This window comes from Diceros bicornis, chromosome 11 (genome assembly GCF_020826845.1).
Source record: "Diceros bicornis minor isolate mBicDic1 chromosome 11, mDicBic1.mat.cur, whole genome shotgun sequence".
NCBI classification, from domain to species: Eukaryota; Metazoa; Chordata; class Mammalia; order Perissodactyla; family Rhinocerotidae; genus Diceros; species Diceros bicornis.
Genome location: NC_080750.1, coordinates 4,563,448 through 4,577,462, shown reverse-complemented (window position 1 = coordinate 4,577,462; position 14,015 = coordinate 4,563,448). Strand labels below are relative to the sequence as shown.

General features: G+C 37.8%; 1 protein-coding gene across 1 annotated transcript in view; it reads left to right on the top strand.

The window, feature by feature from the left end:
- The window catches only part of COL25A1 (collagen type XXV alpha 1 chain), a 440,619-nt gene that overhangs the window by 258,170 nt on the left and 168,434 nt on the right, over positions 1 to 14,015 (top strand). Inside the window, exon 5 of the mRNA XM_058549892.1 lies at positions 7,384 to 7,401. Coding sequence (XP_058405875.1) covers positions 7,384 to 7,401 — 18 coding nt within the window. The remainder of the gene's footprint in view (positions 1 to 7,383; positions 7,402 to 14,015) is intronic.

The following is a 14,015-nucleotide window of genomic DNA, read 5'->3' as shown; positions in this document are numbered from 1 at the left end:
TTCACTTTTATAACACTAGTCTGTTGCTCTGTTTATTCTTTTCCTCCTCAGTTTCCTTTTTAGGACCCTCTTCTTCTCTTGCTCCTGAAATGTTTATATTTCTCTACCCAGGACTTCTTAACTTGGGGTGAAGGAGTCACTAGAGAATCCATGCCTGGACTTAAGGGTTTTTTTGTGTGCATGCAAAATTTGAAGTGTTTCATAGATGGATATTTCTAACTAGAGAAGCTATAGCTTTTATCCAATTCAAAAGAGGGTTAAGGATCACTGCTGCTTACTTCCCCTGAGGAATCTCGCCCAAGCCCATGGCTTCAGCCACCAGCATGGTGCAAGTGAGAGTACAAGAGGGTCCAAGTCAGAAAGACCCATCTTCATATTCCAGCTTCCCCTTTTAGAAGTTGTGTGACTCTAGGAATGTGACCTAACCTCTCTGAAACTTGGTTTGTTCAACTACTAAGTGATGGAAATGCCCCCTAATTTGCAGGGTTATTGTGACAGAGGTGTCACTTGTCAAGCTCTTGGTGTCTTGTGGCACCAGTAAGTGGTAGTCTTGATGCAGCCCAGAACAGGTCCCTAAAATGTATAAGCGTCTCGGCTTGCAGAGCCTATCCTCCCCAATTTTAAAATAGGTTTTCATTTTTAGGGTTCTGTCTCCCTGGAGCAATAAGCATTATGTGACTTAGGCATTATGAATTAAGTGACTCTGCTAGCACTCATGTATTAACACAAAACGTCTACAACAGACAGCTTCAGGGAGCACTATCAAGTCCATCTTTTTGAACAATATTTAGAAAATTGGAATTGGGCACTTGTATAAATTTACTCAGACCGAGAGATGTTTATAAATTGGCTTCCAGTATTTATCTGGAGCAATCAAAATAGCACATTTTTAAAGATATTAATAAACATGGCAGAAACCAAATTATTCATTATATACAATGCAATACAAATTGACAGGGCAGTAAAAATTGCCTTTGCATTCTTTAAAAGGCATGTGTTTTTAAAACTATGGAAGTTGAACAGGTGTCTCTCCTCACATGTATTCCATATGTTTATTGTATCCTATTAAACATATGTTTGTAAAACTCTTTATTTATTTACACCTTGATACTCCTACCTGATTCCATGCCGGTTGGTGAAAAGATTTGGATATGTTTTATGTTTTAGAATTTTGATACACATTTATAACCAGAAGCATAAGTTCTTTATATGATTCCATGAAATAATACAGCTAAATCCAAAAACCCAAATATTTTGGTTTTTAAAACAAAAGTTTCCAACAAACTTGGCCCAGCAGAGGTCCCCAGTCTACCTGGAGCTGTGACCTCCTGTCATTGGTGCTCAACTCTAGAACTCTCCTCCCCCTGTCTCTACTAATCTACTCCTAAAGGTGATGTGGGGCACACACAGAAAGAGAATTTAAAACCTTTACTTATTGAATTTTGAAGAATAGTTTTAAGAATTTTGCAGCATTCTTCCAAATAATTAAAAACACCCTCAATTGAAAGAAAGTTGGAAAATGGAATTCCAATTCCCTGACCTAGATCTTTGAGTGAATAAATCTAGTATGGAGAAAATTTAACAACTTAATTAAGGTTCTGTTTAAAAGTTTTCTGCAGTCAATTAGGTATCATGTGATAAATATTTTTATAATCAAGACATAGGGCTAGTAACATTTTAAGAAGTATGGAAAACTCTGAAGATAGAAATAATTACCCATAATTCCAACATCTAGAGATAACCACAATTTTCTATACCTTTCCTCTCTTTTTCCCTTCCTCCCTTTCCCCTCCCTCCCTCCCTCCCTCCCTCCCTTCCTTTATTCCTTTCTTTCTTCTCTTCATATAGATAGATTTACAAATAGACGTCTGAATAAATACATATGTATAACATGTAAAATTATATCCTAGAAAATGTATACTCTGTATTTTACATATTACAATATAAATAAATAAAATATATAAAGTTCAAAATTGGAATAACACTGCGTTTTCAGTGTTGTATTATAAGGAAATAATCAGGGATATAGTCAAATATCTTTCTTTATATAGAAAGATGTAAACATTGTTTATAATAGCAAAAATATGAATCAACTTCAATGGAATACTAGGCATCCAATAAATTTTAATGTTATAAATTAATGCATACATAGATTCTTTATCTTTCTATGTTCTATATGTGAAATTTTTAATAACAAAAATGCACATGATAAAATTCTTTATTTTTTTTATGTTCCCATTACGGACAACATTTAATCATAAGAAAGAAAAGATAAATATGGTATTGTGTTAGAAAATATAGTAATGTTTTTTAATTATTGTGGGAAGGACTTGTTAATCTGTTTAAATATAAGAGTAAATCTTTAAATAAGTTATTTATGAAAGGCAAATATCATGGAAGAAATCTTCCCAGTTTTGAATGAATTTCTGTTTTCTTTACATTGAACCCAGCAAAACCATCTCCATATTTGCTTTTGCTCTCTCTCTTTCTCTCTCAAATTTAAAAAAAGATGTATCTACCAGGCTTGAGACTATCGCTATTTATTTTCCTCTGGAGTAGAATATGGCTTTTCCTTCCCAGAATTAAAACCACCGAGGATTAAGTATTTTTCAAAAGAAAACCTTAAATTGAAATACCCTTATCTGAGTAATACTATGTGACTGTGGCTAAGGTAAGGATTATTAATATCTATGCTGTAGGGTAATGCAACAGGCAGCATAAATTATGAGTAATGTGTATTTCAGTCAAGCGTGTAACAGGCCTTGGGAGTCTGAGCAGCTTACAGACACTGAGAGATTTTGCAGTCTTTGCAAAGCCATTTTTTAATTAATACACATAATCCATAATGCTTTATTTCTTCAATTGCTTTTCTCTGTAGTATATCATTTGCATATTAATTTGTTTTTAAAATTAATAGACACTTTTTATCTAAATTTGAATTAGTTGAATGGATTGTTGATACTGATTTTATAGCCTACTTTAAATTGCCATCCTATGTTTGTATAGCATTTCATAATTTACAAAGTAATTAGATATCATATTCTCACATTAGTTGGATATGGAGGCTTAATCAAACGAGGGAGTGGTTTGTCTTCAGGACAGAACTCGCGTGCTGTGGCCTGTGTGCAGGCATCTAAATCCCCCCTGAAGCTTCTGTGGGCTTCTGCCTAGTTCCCCCCTGTTATCTGAGTAAGGTTCCACTGAGGGGGAGACTTCCTCTTGACATAGACGTGTTTACTCTGCAGTGAGCGGAAGCCGGAGAGAACTCTTTCTGGGTTATTAGATTGAGAAGCTAGCTCTTGAAAATATAACTCTAATGTAAGAATAGTAAACTTTGTATTGATTCGTTAAAATTATTGTTAACCGTCTTTGGACCAGTCAAACATTCTCATCTTTCAGCAATTCAGCAGTTGTTTCTGAAGCACCTTGGGCACTGGGATATTGGGGATTAAATGTGAAAAGAATCAAGTGCAGTGAGGACGGGCGGGATTCCTGCTCGCTGGTGCTGCAGGTGTAGAGGCATGTCTTCCGCTGTGGCACAGACTCTAGTCAAACTGTGACTCTTGAAAGGCTAAGGGATCCCGTGAGATGGTTCTATGATAGGATTCCTCTTGGTCCTCAAGACTCTTGCCACTGGGACAGTCCTGTTGCCACTCAGAGTTCCTGTGATGTCCTTCTAAGGCTTTACCTCAGTGCCCACTCACCTGAAAGGAAAATAAGCTTGACATCTGAGTATGTGGATTTGAGAATTTTCAAGAGATAATGAAGTTATAGTAATCGTCTTCAAATGATCTTTTTAGATAGTAAATGTTCCAAAATGCAAAACATAGAAATTATTCTTTTGAAGTATTTTCTTTCAGTTCAAGAGAATGAAATAAATCTGAATCTGAGGATATGACAAGTTGTTGTCAAGCTTGGGTTACTTAGTGATGAGTTTCTAAGTTACTGGAGTCATCTCTTTCTAATTACCTTAAAGCAGAGGTAGCACCTTTTAGAGTTGCATGAACAATGCTCATATTCCCCTCAAGTTTTTGTAAATGGCAGTGTTTTCATTTAAAATTTGTCACAGTAAAGATATATGTGGGTCTGTTATCCTAATTGGTATTTCCAAGTAAGATTGTACTTTAAAAGTACAAATTTGGTGTGCCTATCTGTGCACGTGTTAATGGAAAAACAGTACCTGTCCCATCTGAAAAGGAATGAAACAGATTTGGCAACCATCGTCATGAGAACAGCCTAACAAAGAATCGTTAATAGTTCTCTTTAATTGCCTAAAGTAACAGTGCATACTTCCGTGACCTGTCGTCTCATTTATCATGTTCCATTGTGGTTTACTTGCCTCACAAAACTTTCAACTTGCTTTGAACACTTTCCCGTCCAGCGTCAGCTACTGGCTGGCTATTTCCCGGCAGACTGTTGTGATTACCACTTTTTGAAGTCAGCTCCTCCTGCTGTTTCGTTTTCTTCACGCTAGTGCCTTCGCTGCCTTGAGGGCCTTGCACCGGGCTGTTGACTCCAGTAAATCAGCGGCTCCGAGCACTCAGCGCTCTGCATCTTCATATGCATGTTCCAAACTTCAGTCTCTCTGTGATTTAATGATGTCCCTTGGCATGGCTCTTGATTAGACTAGATTCAGGTTTGTATTTATAGAAACAGTTTGGTGATTTGCTTGGGAAAAAAGGTCCTTTTCAGGAATTCCATCTTAAAAAATTCAACTTAAGCTGTATTTTGTGAGCCTTAATCATAATTTATAACTACTCAGAGTGGATTTCAGAAAATGAAATTAACTCCCACAGTTGATTACTAATAATATTCAGTATCTATAAATTAGAATAGACTAGAAAAATATCCACTAAAGAACAGAAATACTTGTATTTCTCAATGAACTACTCAGAAGCAACTTAAAGAAATTCTGAGGTATTTCCATTGGTGATTCTTCTGTGATGAAGTCTTCATCACCCAGTGCTCTCATCACCGGGGAGTTTCCGAGCTGCCCTTCACTCTTGGGCTCTGGAATACTTTCCGTCTATGCTCTGCACTCTCACGGGGCCGCTGATGCTGCCACGCCCACCGAAACCTCTGCTCTGATCACTTCCCTCATATGGCCAGATGACTCTGTTACCATGACTACAAGACTACAGCCACTGGACTGTTTTCTTACAGGTGTTCCCGGTGTCTGCTAGTGAATAGTTTGTTACATCACATTGAGTGAGAAGACTTGGTGTAGGCAGCCCAGGAATCTGAAGTAAGATTTGTAACAATTTGTAAATTGTTACATTGTGTAATCTGTGTTTTAGGGAGAGTTACTAAATTTGTCATGTTGGACGCATCCTTTTGGGAAGCCTCCCTTCCAACCCACTTCCATCCCTCTTTTTCATGTTCCCCACCCTGCGCACACACACGCATGCACGCACACCATATACACTTGAAATTCAAATCATTTTAGGTGCTATATACTTTCCAATGCCTATGTAAAAGTCAACTTTTTAATTTTACCATCATTTACTATTTGTTTTTACTATCACTAACATAAAATCCATAATGCAACATAAAATCCATAATTAAAGAAATTCTGATTTTAGAGAATCATACATCTTAGTTTTCACAAAAAACATGTAACAGATGTAACATATTCTGAGTTCTGTAAATGACGCATGTTCACATTTCTGAGTTTGCATTACTTTAAAACTTCAAAAAGATCAGAAGTTTAAAGCATCCAGAGAGAGCGCGAGTGCAAGCAAGAGTGGGCACGTGTTGTACTTTCATCCATTACATGGATCTGGAAGGTCCGTATTTACGTGCAGGTGGTGAGCCCCGCCTTTGTCTCCGTGTCCATGTTTAGAGCTGATTTTAGGGCTCTCTGTTACCCTCAAGAGCCTTTGCTGACCTGGGTTCACACATGTGTCAGTTAACAGGCTGGGTGCCTGCTGGTCCTGGGTCTGCATCTGGAAGCAGAGATGCACACTGTGGCCGCCCAGGCGAGGTTGGGAAGTGTACAGCATCCACGTACTTCAGGAGCCCTCTAGTACACCATTGTTGATCTGAGCAAGTCTGCACACAGCTGTGAGGCCAAAACTCCAGACTGAATGGCAGAATGATCTGGTGGAAAATGCATGACCTTTGTCATTGGATTTCGGTTATATTCTGTGTTTTCCACCTGTGGGGTTGTGTGATTTCTAGCTTATCTCTATGAGCCTCAGTTTCTTCATTTGTAAAATGCAGGGCAGTTATAAGGAATAAATGGAATAATATATCCTAAAGTACCTGGTACTCAGTGAGGAGTTAATGAATGTTATTCTTTCTCCCTCTCTCCACCACTAAAGAGTGTAGGAGTGGGAGAGGAACATCCCCAGTCCCTTGGTTTAGCAAACTTCCTGGTTTGATTAGATAAACCCTGGCTAACCACATTTTCATAGAAAGCTGTTGAAAAATCGTCTGTTCTGTCTCCAGTCAGTAGAGAATAAGCACCTAGAGAAATTCCAAGCCTGGGGAGGGGCTGAGACAGGGAAAGAGTCCTAGCTGCACGCTTCGCTGTGTAACGCCAGTGGCATACGGCTGGTACAATGAGATTGTACATTAGTAATTTATTTTTTAAGATTCCCTAACTCAGTGTGAATTTTTCTTTCATCTCATCTTACACAAAACCCAACTGAGATTTTAAGAGGGGTGATGTTTAATCACTACTTTTATTCACAGTGATTTAGCTTTAGTGAGAAGCATTACCATTATGCTGCTTTGACATTTTTGTCAGCTTAAATAACAAGAAAGTGACATCATCTACTGACTGTGTGAGATGTTAATGATGCACTTTAATTGAGCCAATGGCCCCTCGTATCCTTTGAAAATGCCCTTAGGCTGAATTATGCAGAGTAAAAGATAGATGTTTATTAAAAATTTTGACAAAATATTATTGAAACAATGAGAAATTCAAAGAGTCAGTGAGTTCTAAAACTAAAATATCTGCCTCTCTTTTTCTTAACTCGGTGCCTTCTTTGAATATGTAGCTCGCAGTAATAGTAGTCCATGCTAGATGACGCTCTCTTCAAGTAACCCATTCCTTATGATAACGTGAGCTGTAGTTCACCTTTTGCCTTCTCTTTATCCAGTTTAATTCTAGAGCATGCTAAAACCTTTGAGTCGTTCTGGAGTTACATATGACAGACCATAACATCAAGATTTTAGATAAATAGCATAGAGGAAAAGTATCAAGATATAATACTATTTTTAAAACCACAAAGTGAAATTTGTCAGTAGTTAGGTATTATTATCTTCAGAAATATTTTGAAAAAATTTTTAGAACTAGTTTAAGTTTGGGTAGTGAAAATATTCACTTAAGAAAACAATTTTGTAATTGTTTTCGTTTTTTCTTTTTGTCAATTTCAGGGTCAGCCCGGTCCTCAGGTAAGTGAACTCTTTTCTAACAAATTAATTTCAATTGAGGATTTTCCCAGTGTGGAGGTTTTTGTGCACTTCTTTTCAAAGGATATAAAAAAGCTATGAACCAGTAATCATGACACCACACAGTAGACCAAATAGTTCCCAGGAGTAAAGCTTTGGGGCCTCTCCAGGGTTCTGTGAGCCACATCAGCTGTTGGACCAGATGGCAAGTTTAACAATGTACTCTCATCTAAAGCGAAACTCTTAACTGATCTGAAACAGTGCCACAGGACTTTAATGTAAGATGAAATGGCTTAGTAGACAGCGGGTATGACCTGGTTTGTATTAGGTCCTGATTAATCATGTAGTAATAATGTTGTTGGAAATCCACACAGACTCTGATTATTTGTTCTGTGATACTACCAGCTACTTTTGATTCATTATAGACAGATATTGAATTCGTTCTGCATTTTCAGTATAAACCAACTGCTGAAGACATGATTTATAATTAAATACAGTCAACAGAAAATCTTTTGAGCCCTAGGTCATCTTGAAGAAAATGAGGAAATTTTAGGAAGAGAAGGAATGTGTATGAAGATGAAAGTACAAAGGAAGGGAGTTGTCAGAAATGAGCAGTCAGTAAAAAACAGCAAACTCAGTGTCAATACTTATTGTAGTCTGTAGGAAGCTACAGAGAAGGAAATGCCATTATTAATCTTTACCTGTAAAGATTGTAATACCTGTAAATAACATAATTATTTATTGAGCTCCCCTTACGAGTCTTTCCCCTCGATATAATGAATGCGATTTCTGTCCTATATTGTTTTGTAAATAAATGATTTTCATGATATCTTTTTTAATCAATAGCATAAATTGTCTATTGTGTGCTAATTCTCATACTAGACCATAAGAATATTGTTTATAGCTTTTATGAGCTCTGTATATAAGGCTGTCTAACAAAACAAACAAAAAACCCCATGTACTTCAGGAGAGCAGTCCGTTTCATGCTACACTCATGAGAAAAAGTTTGATGTGTAATTAATTTATATTCATATCAGAGGATACTCTCACTATTTGTGATTTTCACTCTTATATTCTAAGTTGGCTCAAGGTAATTATTGGAGGTGGAAAAAACCCACAAAAGAAAGTTGTAGCTTATTCCCTAAATTTGAAACTACTACATTATAACAGGATGAAGGAAAAGTAAAAGATGCTTTGCATGCTTTATTTTATTTAATGCTTACAACAGCCTTGGAAAGTATTATGATTCAAGACATATATATACAGAATCAGAAGAGATAAATGACTTACCTAGGGTGGCACCATGAAGCTGGGAGCAGAAGTCAAGTCTGTCTCTGAGACCCTCACACCCCTGTAGCACTCGCCTCTCAGGAGAGAGGAAGGTGAGATAACAGACCATAAAAGAAGTTGGAGTGTTGGTTTTAAGAGAAGATCATAATCTTTAACATATTTTAAGTTTTAATAGGACCTCTGTCTTAGCCTGGATTACCTCCCCCTACCCCAGAGCAGCCCTTAAGATGAGGATTTGGGCATAAATAGTTTATTTCGGAGATGATCCCAGGAAGCATTGTGAGGGAGTGGGAAGATGACACGGGGAAGCCAGGAGAACCAGGAAACGGTGAATTAATGAGCAGGTTACCACTGTGGACAGTTGGGGCTCAGTCCTGCTGAGGAACCTCTGACAGACCGTCGAGCTTGCCTCAGAGTCACCCTGCTGAGGGGCAGGGAATTGATGTATTTATCCACTAATTTCCCTTCCTTCATTGTTGAGAGTGGTGACTGGGGGTTAATTCCCTGGCATTCTGGACTGCCCCAGAAGATCTAGCATGTTCCAGCTGCTAGAGGGATGCAGGAAGCCGCAGGGACATGTGGGACCTGTATTCTAGCACTGTCTTGGATGGAGGTGGTGGTGTGGGTCGGCACCTACATCTGCTACAACATCCAAGTGCTAATGTCCTATAGACAAAACAAAGTGGAAAATTCAGATATGGATTTAAAAACTTGAAAAATTAGGCAAAAAGACAGCATTAAAAGCACATTAGTTAATGAGATATTAAAGAGGATAACCATAAAAAGAAGAACACGGTCACCATAAATCTTGCGTCTACATCCGCAGTTAATGAGCAAGTAACTTCCAAAAAAGGCGTTGCAAATGTTTGAGTTGGGAGATTGCACATCCTTGAAAGTTTATTAAAAGATTTGGACAGAATTATAATTGGCAACTTGTTATTCATGTGCAAATGTTTATGTCAAGGAGAGTTTCCTTGCATAGGTTGAACATTCCCACGTCATCTTATTCACAGTATTGTGCAGTGCAGAACTCTTCCTTACAGTGTGAAAAACTCAATTCTGCTTCTTCGGTATCATACATCCTTTAGTAAGGACTTCCAGATTAATAGGGCTTTATTTTGCAGACCAATGGTAAAAAGGGGAAATGTCTACTATTCAGGGAGTTCTTCTGATCATCTTGCTCAGGTTGAAGATGGCTTAGACGGATTTAGCCTAGATTGTTAAAAAATTGCAAAGGTTGGAAAGGTAACTGGCAGTGAACCCTGGAACAGTGATAATATGAAACTGAACATGAAAATAGGCCTGAGGGAAGAGACGTGAGCCTTTGCATTAGCCTAAATGGTGAGCAAATGGCTCTTGACAAGGGAAATGAGATGGTGAAAGGGTATTAGGAAGGAAAATAAGGCAACTCTAGCAGCTGTGGTTAAGATGGGACAAGAGAGAAATAAATGGAGAGGATGTTGCTGCAAATCCACTGAATCAATGCAAATCAAATTCTTGGAGAGGAAAAGGGATGGGATAGAGTAAATATGTCACAGAGACTTGAAAAAAAGGTTGGGTAAAAAGAAAAAATAACAAGTGACAACAGAGAGTAAGTAAGGGAGGAAAGAAGGAAAGGAAATTAGAAAAAAGGCAGATGAGCATTTGTATTTCAAACTAGAGGTAATGAGAATTATTTGGGTGTGGGACAAAATAAATCTATTGAAATGAAAGTCACCCTGACATTTGTTCATTAATTCATATTAACATAATTCAATTCAGTGGCTCAAGTATTTATTTAGCCCCTGCTTTGTACAGGGCGCAATAATGCTGCTGTGAAGTTGCGGTGAACCAGACAGGCTCAGTCTGTTCTTCTGATAGTTCCTTAGTATTAATAGTCAAGTGGAATGTTGAAGTTCTGTCAATTCCCACAGACCCACCCTTCCAAGGCTTCCTTTAACACCACCTGCGAGTCCCGCCCTGCATCTGCACATCTGGGTAATCCCCAGGTTCAGTCGGGACCTTAAACATGAGGCATTTAAGGAGGTTTTCTCCCACATGCGGGTGACTCAGGATCAACGCCATTGTTCTGACTGCAGTCCTGGCACCAGGCCTTAGTTCTAGTAACTGGGTTTCTGCCCTGGTGCAGGCACCCCTGTTCTCATGGCTAGTCCTCTCCCAGCTCCCCATGCCCACATTCATTCCCTTTCTGACTGTCTTCACCCCAACTCCTCCCGTTCCTTTCCCCTCCACTGCCAGGTGTCAGAGTCCAGGTGCTGACACTCTGTGCAACCTTGCTAATGGCTGATGGAACATTAAATCCCTCCAGCTCTCTGCCTACCTGACAGGGTTCCACATTTCTACTCCTTTTGACCCCGACTTCCCCATTGCCGTGCTGTTGCAGGGCCAGTCTGGGCTGCAAGGGAGGTGAGTCAGGAAGTGAGCATTCTGCTCTCTCCTGTCTCTAGGGTGACGACATCAAGGGTTGGGATTGAGTGTAGCATCAGCCAACATCAGCCTGTATGTGTCTGCCGGATGAAGTTTTTCTATCGTGGTTCTCGTTATGTCACTCTTCTGACCCCACAACTCTGAGTCTCAATGTGATTACCATTTAGAGTGCAATGAAATCTAGTTCCTTGCTTGACATTCAAATCCTTTGATTTGGCCTGTTTTTCTAGCCTTAGCTCTCACTAATTTTTCATTAATGCTCTTTCTGGACACTATGCTTCATCCAAACCAAATCAAACCATTTCCTTTTTCTATTCAAATCTGTTTTTCTTCGTTTGTCTTTCCTTAGGATAGTTTTTTTGTGCAGAACTGCTTCCCTCCCAGCCCCTGGATACACTGAGTTTCCACACATCCAAATGTGATCAGCCCTCTTGCTTACATGCCACTTCTTCCATCAAGATGTCTTGACTCTCATTTAGCAGAATGTAATTTCTCCCTTTTGCTGAATCCCCACAGTGCTTTATCTGTACAGCTTTTTAACTTTACGCTTAAAATAGAGGGAGCATAGCCAGCAAAGCCAGACAGATTGTAAGTCAAATCCTAGCTCTTCTACTTACAAGCTCTGTGATCTTGGGCAAGTTACTCAGTCACTCTGAGTCTCCTTCTCTCAATCTGTAAAGGATAGATAATAATGTCTTCTTTCAACAGACGGTGTGAGGATTAAATAAGATAATAAATGTGTAACTGCTAACGTGGTGCCTGGTACATGGCAGACACTCAGTGAACATAAATTCCTCTCCTCCCATTTCCTCTTCCTATTGTATCATAGTTATTTATAAACATCTTTTCTCTCTTTCTTACTAGCTTTTGTGAAGTTCACGATCAGGATCCACGCTTTCTTTCATCTTTAGTATCTTCCACAACACCTAACTTAGCTCCTTGTACGTGGAAGTTCAACAGATGTTATGAATGGTGAATGGAAGATACAAGGGTTTAAGGAAAAGGAAGCTGAGGGTGAGGGATACTGTCAGCTTTTCATAACTCTAACTGCCCCAGTCAGTAACATGATGTGTCATCAATAATGCCATTTAAACCAGGTCACTGAGGTTTCTAAGCTCTGAGAACTTACTGAACATTTATCAGTTTTAATATCTCACTTCCAGATGGCCTGGAGAGTTTGGATATCTTTGTTTTCTTTCATTGTCATAGTCTATTTATATTAATATTTGATATTTGGTGAAAATAAACAGAAAGCATTAATCCAGGGCCATACTTATAGTGTATTATTTTATTTTGTAACAATTTATTTGTAGGGTTCAAGGCTTGGCTTTGATTTTTAACAGTCAAGACTGTTAGAGAAAGTAGCTCTTGGTGGTTGTGTGTAAGGCCACAGTGGTTAAACAGTAATATTCTCCCACTAATAAATAATTTAATACAAATTGTAGAAACTAGTTGTTTTAAAAAACCTTCTCGGGATTCCATCTTGTATACTTTATAAAGACACATTGGCTTTTTCTTTGCCCCAAATAACTCCATCAGTATATTCAGTAGGGGATACTGAAATAGTGGAACCACTGTATTAAGTGAAGGGTACCCCTTCCATACCAGTGGTATTTCTTTTGCATAGAATTTTTAGAATTTCAAAGCCTTCCTTATAACTCTCCTTTGGAGTTGTATGTGAACATAAAGGAGATATGATTCCCTTAGGAATTCAAAGGACTAAAGTGGCCTGCATGTTGTAACTCTGTATTACTCAGTGAGAAAAAAATGTAAGAGAAACCACAAGCAAATACCATCAGACAACTGCACTTGGAGGCGGGTGGCTTCCATTTGTATTTTTTCAGATACACTTGAAAAGAAGTGGAAGATGTCACTTTGCCTTCTTCCCCAAATTGCTTTTTCTTTTTGTTGTTGTTGTTCTGACATTGTCATTGCCGTTTCACAACATTTCACTAAAATTTACAAAAAATCAAGCTATGTGCCTTGTAAGGAATTATTTCTGAATAAAATATTATATTTTGGAGCAGTATTTAACTTTCTATTCATATGTTTTTAATTATGTACTAAGCTCCTTCTAACCTAACACTTTAGCAATTACCATATTTCATGTTTGTGTTCCAATCCAGCCTTTTTCAGACCCATATAGTCTGACTTGGGGACAGGGGGAGGACAGACACATTCTCCAAGAAATTTGAAAAGCATGTGTCTGTGCGTGCATGCGTACATGTGTGTGTGTACATAAAGTCTTTATTTTGCTCACTACATAATAAAACTGTCATATTAAACTAGTAATATGTTCTATCCTGGATAAATCATGCTAGACTTGATAAAGTATTATCATCCCCCTTTGTCTATATTTTGTGCAGTGTCTATATGATAGAGAATAATTATAAAAGTCCTAACGTTTCAGATTTTTTTGCTATTTTATTAAGTAAATGGTTAATACAATATGAAAGACTCCATTGTACTCCAAAGAGCTTATGTCTTTAAGGGTATACATAGTATAGCAGCTTGTTTATTTTACTAAAATCCATATTTCTTTATTTTTACATGGTCATCTGTATGTTGAAATGGTATAACATCATCTCAAAATTTAATTTTAGCTTAGAATTCTTTCCCACTGAAATTAATTGAAGAAAACTTCTATTGCCAACTTTATGCTTTGTTTTCTATCAAATATATTCCTCTTAATTCTGTCTGAATAAAGATGAATAACACATAGCCTTTCATGAATAAGTTAATCTGACATTGATTTGCATACTTGGAAGCTGTTATTATTCCCTTAACTTACTCATTTTTGTATCTCAATGTCTTTCTACAATGTTGATATATAGAAAAGGCACAATAGATTTTTGTTGAATAAAGGTAAACGTTTAATAATTCAGATTTAAAGATAATTT